Raw genomic sequence first — 20,452 nt, 5'->3', positions numbered from 1 at the left:
GAGATTGGAACGAGATTGGAATTATATCTATGTTAATGAGATCGGAGGTTGGAACCACAACCAAAGAGATAATTAACACATCCTAGTAAATCTTAGCAACGACATCCGCTGTTTACAGTATTTATAGCTGAAAACACTACATTTTATGCTAGAGGCAGTAAGACATAGTTTTTCATTAATTCCCACTTTAAATTACTTAATGTTCAAAAACAAAAGAGTAACTATTTTAGTGTGTGTATTAAATCTCTGCTCAGGTTTTATTAAAATCACATATCGCTGAATATTTTAGACTAGCTACCAGACCACAGGCAGGGAACCCTACGGAAGAAGCAGGGCTTGCCTCGCACTGGAGACCTAAGTCACTCTTCATAGTACAAACCAATTAATTCACCTCTAGCAGATAAGGCACTTCGCGAAGTTGGGAGATCCAAGATTGTTTCAGTTATGTCCATAAATATCTTCATCGTTTTGCTATTTTGTAATCCTTGTCAAAATTCAAAGTATGTTAAACAGGTGCTTTTAAAAGGGCCTCCATGAGTACATTATCTAAGTGGTAACCAAAAGTGCTACTAATTCATAATTTATCTTAAGTTATTTCTGTCCAAACCCACCCATTCGGGTATCAAGAAACAAACAGCTAACCAGGTCTCAAAAATAGTAAAAAGTGGTGTGAAGACACAGGAAAAAAACATACAGAAGGAGATAAAAATACGGAAAATGAAATATGGAAGAAGGACGAAATGAAGTAGAAAAGAGATGTAAAAGCATTGTTTAAAGAAGAGTATCAGCACCGGTACATAATCCAGCTTCAAAGGCAGGTCCTCCTTCTTTAACCTGTTTAACAAATATGGTGTCCATTGGTTCCAAGCGATTTCTTTGTTTTCCTATGGGAAAGAAGAAGCCCAAAGCATGATTTTACTTCACTTGATTTCATTAAGATACCAAAATATAAAATGGTATTTTAGACAATTAAGCAAAGACTTTGAATGAAGTGCTAAACACATATTTCTGAATTTGGAAGGTAAAATCATAATTTAGGTGTTTCCATTCATTCAGACATTATTTTTTTGCTTCTGTAACACAACCACCACCAACATAGCAACGGTGTCCATTTAGTGGGTGTATAATGTATGTAATTTACTACAGTAAAGACTATACACACCCTGAGAGCTAATTTCCATAGCACGTTAAGTGTTACTACCACTATTGCATAAAAGGGGAAACTGAGGCTAGGAGAGATTAAGTTCTCCAGGGTCATATAGCTAGATTACACAGGCAGTACTCACTCTGTTGCTTGTTAACACTGTATTGTGCTAAGCACTAAGTTATCATTGTGACTAAGACAGCCCTTTCCCTTCAGGCACTCTAGTGGGAGAGAGACATACAAACAAAAAACGGCACTACAGTAAAAAAAAAACAAACAATCCTAGCCAAATACGACATACAGTCATGGCAATGACGAGCAAATAATCAACTCTGTAAGCCAATATTTCACAAATTGCTGTCCACGGATTGTCTGAGTTAACACTGAATGCGTTTGCTAGACATCAGTGTTTTGGGGTTCAATCAGAAATCTGCGTTGCGGCGCCTGGGTGGCTCAGTCGTTAAGCATCTGCCTTTGGCTCTGGTGATGATCCCAGAGTCCTGGGATAGAGTACAACACTGGGCTCCCTGCTTTTTGGGATGCCTGCTTTTCTCTCTCCCACTCCGCCTGCTTGTGTTCCTGCTCTTGCTCAGTCAAATAAATAAATAAAATCTTAAACAAGGAAAGAAAAAAGAAATCTACTTTGTCAACTGGTCTCCCAGGTGATTCTTACATACAGTGACATGTGAGAACAACCAACAGTTTCAGTTAAAACAGAAGTCAAGGATGAGACATCAAGGATGCCCAGATGAGAGGGCATTTAAGCTAAGCGATAAGCACCAAGATGAGGATTGTGGTAGGAGAAGAGCAGAGGCAGACAGTGGTTCTCAGTGTGTGGTCCCCAGAGCAGCAGCAATGACATAACCAGGGAATGTGTTAGAAATGCTAATTCAGGGATTCCATCTGAGCTCTACGGGATCAGAAACTTAGGTGACTGTGAAGAGCATTCAGGTTTGGGAACCACTGAGACACAGCCCTGACTTAAAGAACATGACTGAGAAAGCAGATATATGTAGGGAGTAACTGAATAATACTCATTAAACTGCAATGCTAGGCAGAAACATGGTGTATCACAGAGGTGGCTCCAAAGAAATTTCTTTAAAAAGGAATACACATCAGTCACTCCTTTTACATACTTACTCTTTTGCATACTTGTTTACTTTACATACTATTTACTCTAAAAGCAGTCCTCTAAAGAAGCGAATGACTAACTCAATCACTAACAATGCAACAGGACATAGTGGAAATTGCTTAAGTTTTTGTTGTGTGTGTGCGCGCGTGTGTGTGTGTGTGTGTTTAACAAGGCTTCATGCTGGGCGTGGAGCCCAACACAGGCCTTGAACTGATGACCCTGAGATCAAGATCTGAGCTGAGATCAAGAGGAGGACGCTTAACTGAGCCTTCCAGACATCCCAACTTGCTTTCAGAAGCCAGTAGATACAGATCCAAATCCTTGCTTCCCACTTGACAGTCCAGGTGCAATTAAGTAAACATTTTTACTTTACTACTATTTTTTCTACTATAATATTAAGAGATAAGTATTCTATATTTTTACATCCTTGAAGAGTTTCTCTGAAGACTAAATAAGATACCATGTGAGAGTACTCAGCACAGTATGTAACTGATTACGTCAGTTATAATTCCTCAGTAAATGTACATTTCCACTCTTCATGGTGCTTAAATGAAAACTAGTGCCCTATTTTAAGTCTTTAAGAATTAAAAACTTGTAAGGTAATACAAACACACATGCAAAGTATCTATTATCCAATTTAAAAAACTGTAAATATGTATCAGATATCTTCCCAAAGAAACTTTATAGGGCCTTCTATATTGGGATGACACGAAAATATTACAAATCCTTTTGTCATTTCGGATTAGCTATGACAGAGAGCCATGACTGCTTTCTCCATGAAGCTTTGGAGGAAAAGAGAACTGATACTCATTAAATCCCTACTTATTATAAAGAAAAATGTCCTAATTCTTAAGAGATGTTTGTTAAATTAGGGACTAATTGTTATCATTATATTATTATATTTCTATAATTATAATTATACCTGCAACTTAAGTTTCAAATGGTTGGAGGGAAAAAAATAAACCAAGATACTCAGACCCCCGGATACACACACACACAACACACGCACACACACACACACACGCGCACACACACACACACACACACACACACACACACACACACGTGGACAGATAGATAAAGCAAAGAGAGCAACATGTTAATTGTTGAACCAAGATGGACAAGGACTTTGCTGTACTTCGAAAATTATAACGAAAAGCTGGGAGAAACTTCTTGTTATGTGCCAGGATTTATTTTTTTTCATAGAATGTATCACTCACTACTTAAAACTACCTTTTTATTTGCTTGCATTTTGGTTGTTTGTCCTGCCCATTAAAATGAAGAGCAGGGATTTCTGTCGTGTTCTGATACCCATAGTACCTAGAGTGATGCCTAGCATAGAACAGGGATTCAATAAATATTCAATGAATGAATACATTTGTTATTTAGTTTAATTCTCATAACAAGCTTCAGGGTGGGCAAAAGGATCCTAAGATTAACACTGTAAGTAGGAGGAGACAGACTACGTAACTTAGGAAAAAGGCGGAGTCGCATTTGAACCCAGGTCTGAATCCAAACATGGGGTTCCCAGTTATGTCAAAATAATTTAACTACTTACTCTATTTGTCAAGCTTTACTGAATATAAGTAGACAGTCACTTATAATTACTCTGAATGGAAAAAAGTTTCTTTTCAATATCAGTTGCTTAAAATGCAATTACTTTTCGTAATCAGGATAGGTTTCTCTGTAGCCAACTCAACATTTACAAGAGTTGGCATTTAAAGAAAATCGTCTATTTTTTTTGTAGCTAGAGATCTGAAGGTTTGGTAAGTTTCGTTGAATCAAGTCATTGCTTCCATGGATTTAGATAATAATAGATTTATATAATAAAAGAGAAGAAACACTTTCCTCATTAATGTCTTTTGTTTACTATGTCTGGAAGGAGATTATACTGTACTTATATATGAAAATATTAAATGTAAAGTACATTAATGAAGTCTATAAAAAAAGTTAGAAGTTGGCTGGGTGGCAATGCAGTCAATTCTGAAAATTCTGATAGAAAATTTCACTTATGCAAAATAGACATAGTCCAAAATAATTGTTTTAACTTCTATAAAAGAAATATTAATTCCACAATGATTGCCATTATAAAATCAGAGACACTGTACCATTGACAAATCTTTCAATACACTACACCTGAAAACATTTGAAGGTGGACAGATTAAAATAGGGGCCAATCTTACAGCAAGAACTATCACATCTGCTGAGAATTATACTTTTGTTTCTTGTTGTCACTTTCCTCTCAGAACTTTCTCTAAACTCTGACTTGCTATTCCTGCCTAGATATTATCCAATTCCTCTGGACAACACAAAATTGGTATTCCTTAACTACTTCTTTTTAATTTTCATATTCCTTGACTGTCTTGAGTTAAATGCTTGGCTCATTAATTTTAAGGCGTGTCTTTTCTTAAGGGGAACCCTCTTACACTGCTGGTGGGAATGAAAGCTGGTACAGCCAGTCTGGAAAACAGCACGGAGGTTCCCCAAAAAGTTAAAAATAGAGCTACCAAAAGACCCAGCAATTGCACTACTAGGTTTTACCCAAAAGAAACAAACATAGTGATTTGAAAGGGCACATGCGCTCCAAGGTTTATAGCAGCAAAGGCCACAACAGCTAAAATATGGAAAGAACTCAGATGTCCACTGACAGATGAGTGAATAAAGAGGATGTAGTGTATATATACAAGGAATCTTTTACTCAACCATCAAAAGAATGAAATTTTGCCATTTGCAATGACACGGAAGGAACTAGAGGGTATTATGCGAAGGATAAAAGTCAGTCAGAGAAAGACAAATATCATATGATTTCACTCATATGTGGAATTTAAGAAACAGAGCAGATGAACATAGGGGAAGGGAAAGAAAAATAAAATAAGATGAAAACAGAGGGAGACAAACCATAAGAGACTCTTAACTACAGGAAACAAACTAAGGGTTGTTGGAGGGGAGGTGGGTAGAGGAATGGGGTAACTGGGTAGAAGGGCATTAAGAAGGCCCTTGAAAAAATGAGCACTGGGTGTTCTATGCAACTGAAGAATCACTAAATCCTACCTCTGGCACTAATACAGTATGTGTGACCTGCACTGAGTTTAAATAAAAAAGTTAAAAAAAAAAGAGTGTCTTCTCTTTGTAAGTCACACAGAGAAAGACAACTACCACATGGTTTCATTTATTTGTGGAATCCAAATAACAACACACAAACAAAAAAACATAAAATTCAGAGATAAACTGGTTGTTGCCAGAGGGGAGGGAGTCTGGGGATGGGTGAAATGCGTGAAGAGGATTAAGAGGTAGAAACTTCCAGTAATAAAGTAAATCATGGCGATGAAACATGCAGCACAGAAAATGTAGTCAATAATATTGTCATAACTCGTGTGGTGACAGATGGTGACCACACTTATTATGGCGAGCATTTTGTAATGTATAGAAATGTCAAATCACTATGCCATACACTTGAAACTAATATAACATTCTGTTAGCTATACTTCAATTAAAATTTTTTTAATTTAAAAAAAGGATAATTTTTAAAAGTGTCTTCTTTTTAATATATTCTACTGGAACTGGAAATAAAAAAAAATTAAGATTGTGTTATTCCATCTCTTCTGTCTTTAATTTTTTAAGTCAATAAATTTCCGGATGTGGTAAAATCAAAAGTCTGATCCTGAACTGTGGTAATTCACAAGGAAAAATGATTCCTTACTTCCCTATATTATCATCTGGCAGGGTCAGATAGCTTCCCTGGCAATTCTTAGTAAAAAGTCTCTTTTAATTCTATATCTGTGTTTTATAATATCTCATTTTTTTTAAGAACACCTAGGAGTGATTCAAAGAAGAACACAGAGGACGTAATGCAAAGAACTGTTAACACCTTTTTTAAGTGTCATTTCCTTGACCTTGTCAAAAGAAAAGGAAAATGTGTCTTTTTAGCAAGCGCACATAAATCTTCCTACATTTGAGAAAAGGAGTAAAGACAACAATCTCAATAATCTAAATGGTTAAATGACAGCAGCTAGAATGGCCAGGTACAGAAAATATCCCATTTTAAGCTACTTAACATGCAATCAGTAAAGACTTAAACAAGAAGACAAAGGTGGCTTATATGAATTTACTTGAAGTTGAATATTACTTTGAAATCGGTGGGGGTGGGGGGAAGCACATACTTTTACATTATGGTAAATAAAACCAGTTGGGAGAAAAATAATGAGTGAAAAGCAAATAAACAAATAAGTAACGTGTAGGTAGTAGTTGCCACCCAAATACTGGATAAATATCCAGGGAGATGTGACTTCTATCAATATCCAGGATAATATAGTAGTTAACAGCTTGTGCCTTTTATACAGATTACATGGTTTAAAATCCTAGCTTTGCCATTTATTTTCCAGGGAGGGTTATCAAATGTTGCAAAAATTAGTTGTCTCTCAGAAATTCAGTTTAACTGGGCATCCTATATTTTATCTGTAACCTTACCTCCGAGTGATTTTAGAAAAATGATTACTTGCTCTAGTTAACTCCTCTGGAGAATGAGGATGATGGTAATATAGTCCCACCTGGCAAGGTTGTTGTGAGGATTAAAAGAGATAATCCATTAAAATGCTTATATAATGTCTAATACAAGAAGGTATTTAATAAGCCTTATTACTGTGCTCGTCTGATAATAAACCTTTAGAAGGTTTACATACGGATCAGGGATAAATGAGGCTGGAGTGCGTGTTACTCTGCAAATGCTTAACCAAATACTGGTTGAAGGATTATCTCTACAAATGTAACTGTCATAATGTGAGGAAATTGAGGAATATAAATCAAGACTAAAGAGCTCTAAAGAGAAAAAGGTGGACAAAAGTAAGAAACTGTACTAAACTAATCCCAGTAACTCTGGTATGAATTACATAACCTGTTTTCAAAGAAACTGGTATCAAAACCAGACAGCCAATAGGTTGTCAGTGAAGAAAGATTATTTAAATCTGTATGACCCTCTTTTTATAGAGACTGCTAATGCCAAAAATCACTTGCAACATTTAAATTATTTCAAAATCTAAACTTAGAATAAAAACAAACAGACTCAAGCAAATGGATTATTTTAAGAAGTGACAATTTAGGGGTAGGGGGTGGCTCAGTCTGTTAAGCGTCTGCCTTTGGAATATGCCACTTATAAAGAGGACCCTATAATGAATACCCACAGAGAAATAGGTAGGTATAAGTCAGAGAATCCTACAGTTCTGGGGACAAGAGGAAAATATTTCTTAACAGAGTGAAAAAACAAAAACAAATACTTTATACAAATAAATTCCATCCCATGTTTTAAACAAAAACAAAGGAACAGAAAATAATGGCTGTCACTGAGATAAATAAAGCTTTTTAAATTCTTCTGAACTCTTGAAGATGCTACTGAACAATTTTTTAAAAATGGAACCAATCTTCTCTTTTATAATGACAGTTAATTTTTTAAGGTATTCTTTTAATTGATTTCTTCGTTGTTAAAAAAAAAATCTATGTACGAGAAAACCACTGAAATTAAACTGTGCTTCAGATGAAAGTTATATAAGCCTTGGAAGAAGGACACTCTTCACAAAAGTGGAAAACTAAAGTGATATTTCACATAATAGAGCATTAAAGCTCCAAGCGTTAATTATTTAAAGAAAATCAATTAAATAGCTTATTGAAATTGATGTTTAGTTTTCAGACCAAATATAAGTGAAACCACAATGTAAATTGAAATCGATATCAAAGTTAAATCTAAATAATGAAAAATGACCTCAACTTCTTTTTGATGGGTAACAGATTGCCACAGGGGGGAAAAATTAGGGCACACATAAGAATTTATTGACCAAAAGTTAGGAATTAAGAATCTTTTAAGGCAGAAAATAAATGGGGAGAGATAAACACCAAACTCGGGCCAGTGATTAACTTTGGGAAAGGAGTGGTATAAAATGGCCTTATCCATGCTTATAATCACTTATGTCTCATGTGTGGGGGAACGTGGGGGGTTAGGACTGGGGGGAAAAGATGTAAAATATTAACATGATAAAGATAGGTGGCAAGTATTTGGAAGACATACTTTCCCCTATATTTTGTTTGCCTGAAATATTTCATAACTGTTTTTTAATTGTTGAAAACAGACTTCTAATCTTCATTTTGGGGGTTTGATTTGCTGAGGGTGTACAAAATTATCCTAAGAGCTTAACAGAGACACATTGTCTAACAACCAAAAATCCATATATATCGTTATGAAGCAGCATCTAATTTAAGAAGACTGGTATGCAGATTATTGGGTACTCCATTTCCTTTGGTTATGGCAGAAGCACTAATTAAAAAAATATATATATGCCAGTTTATTAAATCTAGGTATTCCCAAATTCCTAATAAAGATGCTCTCACTTTCCGAGTGATGACTAACACTTAAAAATTACATCTCCCGAGCCTCTAATCTACAGCTCCAACAATTATGAGCTTCAAACCCCAAATTCCAAAAGCCTCTGGACATTGTAGAATGCCACCTGTTGGATGTTGGATCTCAGTCAGATTCTATCTATTAGAAGCCAACACATATTCTCTACTTAACCTGGTCTTCAAGTAATATCAGATGGAACAAAATGAAATTTAAAAAATCTGTTAAATATTAAAAAGCAGATCATATTCTCACTTAATCATGATAAACTTTCTTTCAACCCACACCCAGCTAATTATTTCTGCTTGCTTTTTATTATGGAAAATGTCTGGTATACACAAAATTAGACAAAACAGAATTAATCCCCATGAAGATAACTTAAATAATCAAATTTTGTCAATCTTGTTTCACTCCTGCTCACTTTTTCCCCCTCAAGTGTTTTCTTTTCTTTTCTTTTTCTAAAGACTTTATTTATTTATTAGACACAGAGAGAGAGAGATCACAAGTAGTCAGAGAGGCAGGCAGGGGGCAGGGGAGCAGGGCCCCTGCTGAGCAGAGAGCCCGATGCAGGGCTTGATCCCAGGACCTGAGATCATGACCTGAGCCAAAGGCAGAGGCTTGACCCACTGAGCCACCCAGGTGCCCCCCACAAAGTATTTTAAAGCAAATCCCAGGTATCATGTCAATTCATTCACAAATACTTTAACATTTCTCTATTTATTAGAGAGAGAGAGTGTGGGGTGAGGGGAAGTGGCAGAGGAAAAGGGAGACAGAAACTCAGAGAGACCCCATGCTGTGTGTAGAGCCCGACGACGTGGGACTTGATCTCATGACCCGGAGATCAGATCTGGGCCTGATGCTTAACTGACTGCACCGCCCACGCACACCAGCCCCCCATTTTAAGGTTTATTTATTTATTTGAGAGAGAGTGCAGGGACATCTGTAAATACTCCAGGTACTTCACTATGTATCACCAAGAAATAGGAACTTCACTCTTTCTTAAGGAAAGATAACAAAACACTCCCATAGTTCTCCATAGTATGTGGTATTTTCCACAGCGGATGAGAATCAACTGACATTCCACATACCAGTGAGATCATATGATAACTGTCTTTCTCTAACTGACTTATTTTGTGCAGCATAATACCCTCTGTCTAGTTCCATCCACGTCACTGCAAATGGCAAGATTTCATTTTTTGTGGAATTTGAGAAACAGGGCTGAGGATCACAGGGGAAGAGAAGAAAAAAATGAAACAAGATGAAACCAGAGAGGGAGACAAACCATAAGACTCTTCATCTCAGAAAACAAACTGAGGGTTGTTGGGGGCATGGGAGGGGACAGGGTGGCCAGGGGATGGACACAGGGGAGGGTCTGTGCTATGGTGAGTGCTGTGAACTGTGTAAGCCTGATGATTCACAGACCTGTGCCCCTGAAACAAATAATACATTCTATGTTAATAAGATAAAATAAAATAAAATAAAATTTTGAGTTAAAAAAAAAGAATAAACTGAATAAACAAACATAATCTTGCCTTCTATCTTCCTCTTCCTGATTGCCTACTTAACATTAATGAAAAGCAACAGGTCATGATGTAGAAATGACAGCACCAAAAGCTATGAATTAAGTTTAGAAAGGCTTCACTTGTGAAAGCACAACAAAACCCTAAATTAAGTTTCCCATCAAGTTAACCATTCCCAGTGGAATGCTCTGCCTACGTGTTCAAATTCAGTGAGGTCACACGGGCAGGAGAACGTACACTCCGTGAAAAACTTCAGCACACAGAACAGCACCTGGCACATAGTAGATGATCAATAAATATTTACTGCCGACTTATTCAAATTACAGCCTTGGAAAATGTCAAATTACAGCCTTGGAAAATGTCAATGGTAAAACTGCCCAAAACCAAGCTGGAAATTTGTTTTAGGAACCAAAGCTACTGTACTGCAACTGATCTGCAGTTTCCCTGAAACAGAAGGGAAATGGGGCCACTTACTAGTAGTTTGAGGAAAATACCACTAGGTGTCAGACATGAATCAAAATATTCTGGCATGATACCCTACTTGGGCAAGAAAGACACTGGCAGAGTATTATTCGTTCAACAGATATTTACTGAGCTCCTAAATGTGTCTGGGTCCGATTATCCTGCAATGAACAGAACAGTCCTGGGATGTGCCTTCTGGAGTACTTGAAGCTTATGCAGCATCATTTTTTTTTTCTCTTTCTCTAAAGTTTCAGGAATTTCACAAAGTACATCTCACGTTTGGATTCATAGCCCTGCCATTCCTATTGTGCTGGATTTTAACTCCTCTGCAAACCCAGGAAGTTTGTTACGGTGTCCTAACCACAAGCAAACATCCTCCCGTCTCTGACCCTACCGTTGCTGGACCCCTGAACTATTTCAACTTGCTCTCAAGACCTTCCGTCTCCTTTAGCCTCCCTATTCTTTAAGCCTAGCAGTCTCCCTCCAGAAACCACTTTCTTTCTTACTAAGATCACCCATAGCTCAATATTTCAACAAGATCCACCAGCAACCTCAGCCTCTTTCCTCCCTCGACCTTTCCAAGCATTCAGTTTGCCAGTCTCCAACTATGGAGAATTCCATCCAACGCCCACTCCGTTCCTCTTCTTGTCCTGGTATCTCGGTTGAATAAAACTGCATAACCTCTAACCCACTGATTTCTAGTTCCCAAGTTCGGCTAAGTTCTTGATACTGCTCACTAACGTCTCTTGCTTATGTTTTAATCCCCATTCTCTCAAGGTTCTGTTTCAAATTCTAATGATCTTCTTGAACCCACCTCGATTTCCTCACACTATCTGGAGAGCCTTGTCTCTCGCGTCACTCTACCTCAGTGGCTGTATCTCTCTCTCTGCCCATCCTTGCTTCCTCTTGTTCTACCTCAAGTAAGGACTGAGTTACCGGCCTTCTTCAGGACCCGGTTTCCTTCCCAGTCCCCTCTCATGTGCAAAACTTCAGTCAACCTCTGTTCGTCTCTCCCCTGGACAGACATACGTGTTCTGAGAGACAGACCAAAGCTTCCCGAACTTAAAAGAACAGCAAAACGTCTCCCTGTCCTTCCACGGAGCTACCATTTCTTATTCTCCTTTCCTTCCTTTTCACGCTTCTTGAAGAACAGTCTATACCCTCATTTCTTGACTTCTAAGTTGAGGGACTGTCAGACACCAGCAAGGAGCCCCTCCCAGCGTGAAACTTCCCACCCACCCCATTCCCATCCTCATTCGGTTTCCCTGCTCTAACGTGTGCTCCAACCGACGGACACTTAGTTTCCGGATCCCCTCTGCTCACTGTACCGAAGTTATTCTCAGTAACTTAACCAATTTGCTACTGGCCAAATTAGCTCTATCATTACCCTTTTCAGTCCCAATCCAAATGAAATTTCTATGACAAATGGTAAGTCACCCGCCCCAAAACGACCGCGCCTCACTTAGCAAGTCATCAACTCCTCCTGGTTGTCTCCATACCTTCCAAATCTTATTCTCAGATTTCCTTTCTGATTCTTCTTTCTCTGACCTTCTTAGATGTTACCTTCCCTAGGGTCCTATCTTTAATCTGTGTTTTCATGCTCTCTGGGCATGGTTTCCTTTATGTCTAACAGGACTTAGCTACAGCATAGCTAATACATCCAAGTTTTTAACTAGGTACTGAACATTCTACAGGCATCTGAAATGCAACTTCTCCCAAACTAATCCCATCTCCCCAGGGAAAGGAGGTGGATATGTTTCTCCTCCAGAATCCCCCGGTTTAACGGCCTCTCCATCTATCTATTCATTCCTGCCAGAGAAGCTAAGTATAAATTCACAAACATCCTGAGTTGGTGACATAAAAACCATTCCCAAGCCCTACCAGCAACTCTGGTTGCTTCCATATCTCTGAAATCTATTCTAGAACACTGGTTCCTCACCCCCCCCCCTTTTTTTTTTTAAAGATTTACATTTACTCACTTAACAAAGAGAGAGAGCACAAGCAGGAGGAGCAGCAGGCAGAGGGAGAACCAGATTCCCCGCTGAGCAAGGAGCCTGATGCAGTACTCGATCCCAGAACCCTGGGATCATGACCCAAGCCGAAGGCAGACACTTAACCTACTGAGCCACCTAGGTGTCCCTCCTTCCTTTTGATGAAATCCTCATCATCTGTCAAGAGCACAAAGAACATTCCAGAGACCCCTTCCCTGGCACTCCAGAGAGGATTCCTGGTGCTGTGGCCTGGCTGCACATACGTGATTCTTCTACACTTTCCGCCTCCATCAGCGTGGCGGCTTCTTGAAATGAGGGCCCTCACCTTACAGAGATGTTTGTTAAATGTACACATGCCAGGAACTGTTCTGGGTTTTAGGCCAATAAAACAAAGTTCCTGTTCTATATTCCAACTGAGGAAGAAGATGTTCAACAAGCGATAAGCAGTAGAAGAGGTGGTGATAAGCATCAAGGAGAATAATAAGCAGAATAGGAAGGGGGGAGGGGGAAAGAGCAAAAGGCAGGGCGATAAGACTATTTTCTTTTTCTTTCTTAAAAAGATTTTATTTATTTATTTCAGGGAGAGGGAGCACACGCAGGAAGAGGGAGAAGCAGGCTCTCTGCTGAACAGGGAGCCCGACATGGGGCCCCATCCCAGGACCCTGGGATCACGACCCGAGCCAAAGGCAGACACTTAACCTACTGAGCCACCCAGGCGCCCCGGACATGGTCAGGCAAGTCCTCTCTAACAGGTGACGCGGGAACACCTACCTGAAGAAAGCCAGGTTAGAGGCCCTACTGCTTTCTTCCCAGCAATGAGATTAGGGACTTGCTTGCGGCAGTGACTCAACAAATATTTGCTAAGTGAATGAATTAATAACAGGAAACATTATTTCTAGATTTAATGTACGTAGCAAATCTATGCAAATATTTCTGTTTGGAAAATTATGTTAGACTTCGAAAGCAGGGACCAGAACTATCACAATTAACTTAATAACTGCATCTATGAATCACGTATTTTGAATGTAGACTAGGTGGAGAGCAATAAGGGGAAAAAAATGGGACTATGCAACCAGATGGTGTCTGTGATCAAGCTCTTAAGTCATGCAGCAGCTGGGAAAAGACAGCTCAAATCACCTAATTACAGGGTCACCTCTGCAACATTTTCTGTAGAGGAGTTTTTCCAGAGGACAGCCTAGAACATTACTAATCCGGTCATGTACTTTCCTGGACTTTTTCACCTTGATAGCTCTATCTCTAATTAAACTGTCTGAGACCCTAAATTTCATATTTCTTAAAGGTTTTAGAACGCTTCCAGAAACTCTTTAAAATTGCATTTATTTTCTTGACTGCCAAAGTAACTTCATGCCATTCAAAGTCTTAAAACCAACTCCAAAAAATTGGATTTCTGACAGTGCCTACTTAATCCAATCAAATTCCTTTCACTTTAGATTACTGTGAAAATGGTTTTCTGGAACTTTAAAAGTGAAGTCGGATTTTTTTTTTTAACCTCGCATCTAACCTGACCACCTGACCAGTGTACTTTCCGAAGAGGTTTCCCAAATTCCTACTAAAGTCCAGGATTACTCTATTTTTGTTCCTACTGCCCCAGCTTACACATCTAGCAGCTACGTGAAATAAGATCTCTAAACTTAAAATATGTCTGACGCTTTGTGTTAAAAGGGAGGGAGGTGAAAGGAAGGAAGGCAGGTGGGAGATAATCATTTTCTTCCTCGACAGCAGAGGCACAGCCATGAACATGCAGAGTTGTGCAGCTTCGGGAAGAGCCATTTTGGACCAGGGCCAAGTTCAGGTGGCGGAGCCTCCCTTTATGCAATGTGTTGACTCAACAACATTTGAGCTCCTACCAGGTACTTACTAGGCACTGAAAATTCAACAATTAAAGACAGTTTCCTTCCTTAATGACTTTTGTTCTTAAAGTAATACATAAAAACACTTTTCATAAAGACAATGAACAGTTTGCGTGGGGGGAAACCTTCAGTTTACATGCTCTAATGACTAATTTTTTATAAGGGATATAATTGTCCCTCTTATTTCTGCATTTTCCCATATCAGATCTGTGTTGCTGCCACCACTTCCCAGGACCAGGTAGAGGAGGAGGCAGAAAGTCTCCTCTTGTTTATTAATCACTCAGATGAACTGTCTGCAAAACAGCAGTAGGGATTTTCCAGAAGAGAATGAGAGAAATTAACTGAGAAGCATTGAACAATCTACTTATTTCATCTTGTACAAAGTGTGCTTCTCCGCACATTGAGAATAACTATCAATTTCTTGCCCTCAGCATCTCTCGAGCCAGCAAAGGTTTCAGTTCTTGCAATCTGTTCAAAAACTATACATCACAGTTTTAAAATGTACACATATCCTTGCCATCATTGTCCTTTATTTCTGGGGCACCCCTGTGTTTTGACCATGGACTATTTTACCATAAGAGAATCTAGGGGCCCTCATTTCTCATTTCCCACCTATCAAATGGAGAGGAATAAAATAAATATATTGTAGGTAAGTCGTTAATAGCAAAATGTAGAATCACTTACCATCTTTGTGTGTGTTGGGGGCGGTGTGCATGTGTATATGTGTGTGTGTGTGTGTATGAGCTTACACATTTTTATATTAGGAAACACTGTCCATAAAAGCAAACTACAAATAGCTTGGTAATTTTACTTTATCTATGTTGACACAATATAAAGGTATCTTAATAAGATAAACATATGGGTAGCAAATCTTATAATGAGGTATCCATCGATGTACTAACAAATTGAGCTAGTACAGGAGAATGCATAATTTATATCCGAACCACAGTGCGTATACATGTAAGCCTGACCGCTAGAAAACCCCATCTCAAAGTACTATTAATATCAATAATATAATTTATGTCCAGGCTACTGAACATGAGCCCCTTCCATTTTAAGAGTTTCTCCACCCAGCAAGCAGAAGAAAAGCCCAAGTCCTGGTCCTGTGTAGTTACGAATCTATCGGGAGATCCTCCCACATTAATAATAAGGGTAACTCGAAATAATGCTCCTAACAACCAAAGACTATCTGGGTGCTAAGCAAAGAAAGGGGGAAAAAGGAAGAAAACCAATCTCTAAGAAGTGGCTATGGACCAAACTTCACATAGATTTGTAGGCTGAACATATAATAGCCTGGAAACGTTTTCATTCTAGATCTCAAAAAATCCCCAGTAATAATTTCTGAAGGTCAACAAAGGCAGAATAGTCTAATATACAAAGAAAACAACAACAACAACAAACTTAAAATAACAAAACAAAAAACCCACTCTGAGCTAGAACCACCAGGGTAAAAAAAAAACAAAAAAAAAAAACAAAAAACAAGAAAGAAAGGAAGGAAAGAGAAAGAGACTTACAAAAATTCCTACATGGAATTACCAGACACAGATTATGAGACAACTCTGCTTACTATATTTGAAGAAGAAAAAAAGCCTAAACATGATAAAGAGAAAACTATGAGAAGCAATCATGTATACTTTGGTGCACTACTCTAAAGAATTTCTAACACTCAACATGTAAAACCCAAACTGCTAAGAAGAAAATTATTAGACACATATTAGAAGAAATTATCTAAATGCAGCTGAGGAATACTTGGGGAAAAAAAAAAAAGAGGAAAAAACAGAATTTAGGAGCCATGGGGGACAGAATAATAACATCTAACACTTGTTTAATTGATCCCCAGAAGAACTGAAGGAAACACTGAAAGACAGATAATATGTGAGGAAATACTAGCTGAAAATTTTCTAAAGCTGATGATAGCCACTTGTCGACACACACAAGAAGCTCAATGAATTGTAAACAAGAAAAATAAAATAATTCTCACCAAGACACATTATTACATAATGGCTTTATTACAAAGATACAGAGAAAATCTTAACAGCAGATATAAAGTTTGCCTTCAGAAAGCCAATAAATCAAAATATGAATTCATACTAGCAAAAATATAACCCAAAAGAGAGCAGGATATTACCTACAATATGTTGGAAGAAAATATCAATATAGAATTCTGTAGCCAGCAACAATCTCTCCAAAAAATGAGAGCAAAATGAAGACTTTTCAGGGAAAAGCAAAATAAAACAAAACAAGCAAAAACCCCAAGAGAACTATAATATAACATGAAAGTAACTTGCAAGTAGAGGGAAGATAAGTAGAGGTAACATGTCTTAAGGCCATTATACTGTTTCAGAGGAGAATAAAATAACCACCAAAGAATTGCAATATCTTATTTAATCTGAAAAGAGAAAATATAAGAAATTCAAAATAAAATAGAAACTTCAAAATAAAGTAGATTAAACAATAAATGTAATTAATTACATTTAATGTAAACAGACAAAAATTTCTAAATTTCTAAATCTAACGATGGTGAACTGGCTTGTTTCAGAATCAATTCTTCCACCCATGAGCAACAACCAGAAAAGCTGGACTAGTACAGGCAACGTTCGTGTAAAGGCAGAGAAAGTCTTCAAGGCAAGAGGACTCAAAGGGACAAGATCCCAAAGAGAAGGAAGTCCAGTGAGGAGAGTTCAATGTTTTGCACTGCTTTTCACCACCTTAAGGTTCTTTCTGCTCCAAAAGTACTGGCTGAAAGACTGAGGAGCTGCACAGAACCTCCATCAGTTTCAAAGGGCCAAGAGAGCAAAAATGGGTATCTAAAGCCAGCCAAGGAAGAGGGTCTGGAAAACACCATATGCTGTCAGATGGGGCCTCCAAAGGAATACATTGTGTGAGGAGGGCTAAAAAGAGAAAGCCCAAGCATGTCAAGCGTACAGGTGTGCTGTGCAGATTTCCCTTGAGAGAACCTGCTGTGGGGGACACAGTTGAGGGACAGCCCCAGAGGCCACACCTTCAGATCCACCACCATGGTCACACAGAGGCCACACTTCCCCCCTCCTGCTCAAAGCAGGACTCTGCTGAAGGGCAGTGTTTGCTTGGGAGCTCCTCAGTGGCCTCACTGAGACCTCCTTACATTGTGCTGTAGTCTGGTATATTTCCTACCAAATCCTCCCTTCCCTCTCTTCTTTCACAGCTGTCAGACCTACAGTATGGTCTGAGGTCTTCCCCTGCGTCTCCTGCTCCCTTCTCCTTCACAGGCATTTCTCCCAATAAATCTCTGGCATGTCTAATACTGTCTTGCCATCTGTTCTTGTTCTGGCAATCTGTTTCTCAGAGAACTTGAAATGCTAAACCAAACATCAAAGAGACTAAGGTCTACCTTTAAGTAAAGGCAATCCCTGAACAGAGATGGAAAAACCCTAAATACAACAGAAAACCAAATCTGGCAATATGTGAAAAGTATGACATATTATGGAGACTCTTGGTTTGGTCCAGTAGCGCAATGCTTAACAGTTGGAAAAATAAGTCAATATAATTCACTATATTGAGAGATTAATGGGGAAAAAAGTAAAAGGTTTATGCCAAAAGATGCAGAAAATTCAAACCTTACCTATGGGGGAGAGACATACAATGTTCATAGATTAGAAGATTTGATTATTTCATATTTTCAAATAATCAAATATGGCAACTAATACAAAACCCATTAAAATTCCAAAAGAAATTTTTTGTAGGTGTAGAAACTGAAAACTGATTCTAAAATGTGTATGGTATTGCAAATGGACAAAAATGGCCAATCCAATCATGAAAAACAAAACTGAAAGACTTGCTCTACCTAATAGTAACATTTATTATGTAGTAATTATAGTACTTAAGATCACAATCTTGCTGCAAAGAAAGTGACCAATGTAATAGAAAAGAGGTTGGCAAACTGTGTGTAAAGAGCCAAACAGTAAATATTTTAGGCTCTGCAGAACACATATGGTCTCTGCCGCACATTTCTTTTTTAAACAACTGTTTAAAAATATAGAAGTGTTCTTAGCTTGAAAGCTATATGGAAGTGAGGCAGTGGCCAACCCCTGGAACAGAAGAAAGTCCAGAAACAGACCTATGTGTATACAGATACTAAATGATCAAGGTGGGTTACAGAGCAGTAGACAGAAGTACAGACTTCTCACTCAGTAGTGCAAGGCTAAATGCATATTCATATGGGAAAAAAGTTAATCCTGACCTCATACTACATGTAAAAAGAACCAATCACAGGTAATCTGTAGGTTTAATTGTGAATGATAACACAATACAGCACCTTGTAGATAACACGGGAAAATACCTTTGTGGCCATGCAATAGAAGATATTCTTTTTTTTAAAGATTTTATTTATTTATTTGACAGAGAGAGAGAGAGAGAGAGATCACAAGTAGGCAGAGAGGCAGGCAGAGAGAGGAGGAAGCAGGCTCCCTGCTGAGCAGAGCGCCTGATGTGGGGCTCGATCCCCCGGCCCTGAGATCATGACCTGAGCTGAAGGCAGAGGCTTTAACGCACTGAGCCACTCAGGTGCCCCAATAGAAGAAATTCTTAAGCAGGACTCCAAGTAGTGGTCATAGAAGGAAAGACTGACAATTTAGACTATATTAAAATTGGGAACTTCTCTTTGTCAAAATTACTAATAAGAAATTGAAAGGCAAGTCACAATTTGATATCTGATACAGATAAAACTAATAAAATCCTCATCAAGAATATTAAAAGAACTCTTACAGGTTAATTTTCTTTAAAAAGAGCACTGATACCTAATATCCAAATAAAGACCACTCATACCTAATAATCAAATTCAAATAAAAGGTAATCAACCCCATTAGTCAGGAAAATTAAAATTAACCCACATTCCATATCACTGTACACCTACTAGAAAGACAAAAACTAAAAAGACTGACTAATGCTAAATGTTAGTGAGGATATGGCATAACTGGGACTCTCACACCCTATGGCTGAGTATATAAATTTGTACAATCACTTTGAAAGAAGACTTAGCAATATCTATTACATGTAACTGTATGAATACCTATGACTCAGCATGTCACTCCTGGATAGACATGACCGCTAGAAAAAAGCACATATGTGCCCAAAAGTACATGCATAAGAATGCTTTTGGCTGCATCAGTTGAATTAGCTAAACACTGGGGGGAATCTAACTAAAGTTGTGTACGTTCCCATTGTTTTACGTCAACTTTAAAGAGGTACAACCTATGTATGATAAAATGTACCCATTTTAAGTGCTCACTTCCTAAGTTTTGATCCTATGTAACCACCACAATCAAGATAAAGAACATCTCCATCATGCTGGAGACTTCCCTTATGTGCCTTCCCAATGAACTGGTTTAGATTTATCTTTCCTCTCATACAAATGGAATCAGACAGTCTGTACTCTTTTGTGCTTGGTTTCTTTCACTCATCAAAATGTTTTTGACAGCAAAAAGCATGAGCAACAAAAGCAAAAGTACAGAAATTAGATTTCATCAAAATTAAGAACTTTTATGCATCAAAGGGCATTATCAAGAAAGTGAAAAAATCTACAGAATGAGGGAAAATATATGCAAATCACAGATCTGATAATAATCTACTCTCTAGAATATATATAGAACACTTACAACTCAAAAACAGAAAGACAAACAACCTAATAAAAAAAATGAGCAAAGGACTTGAATAGAGACGTCTCTCTAGAGAAGAGACACAAATGGCTAACAAGCACATGAAAAGATGCTCCCCATCACTAGTTATTAAGGAAATGCAACGGAAACCACAATGAGATCCCACTTCACACTCACTAGGTTGGCTATAATTCAAAAATGGAAAATAACAGGCGTTGATGAGGATGTGGAGAAATTGGGACCTTCACACACTGCTGGTGGGGACATAAAAATGGGGCAGTTGCTGTGTTAGACAGTTTGGCAGTTCCCCAAAT

The 20,452-nt window shown here is 38.1% G+C and overlaps 1 protein-coding gene across 1 annotated transcript in view; it reads right to left on the bottom strand.

Annotated features, from left to right (window-relative positions):
* ARHGAP21 (Rho GTPase activating protein 21) overlaps positions 1 to 20,452 on the bottom strand; it is a 137,192-nt gene that overhangs the window by 50,773 nt on the left and 65,967 nt on the right. Inside the window, 1 exon segment of the mRNA XM_059404163.1 lies at positions 792 to 884. Coding sequence (XP_059260146.1) covers positions 792 to 884 — 93 coding nt within the window.

This window comes from Mustela nigripes, chromosome 6, assembly GCF_022355385.1.
Source record: "Mustela nigripes isolate SB6536 chromosome 6, MUSNIG.SB6536, whole genome shotgun sequence".
NCBI classification, from domain to species: Eukaryota; Metazoa; Chordata; class Mammalia; order Carnivora; family Mustelidae; genus Mustela; species Mustela nigripes.
Note: the sequence above shows the minus strand (reverse complement) of the source record. Positions and strands in the feature narration are given on the sequence as shown.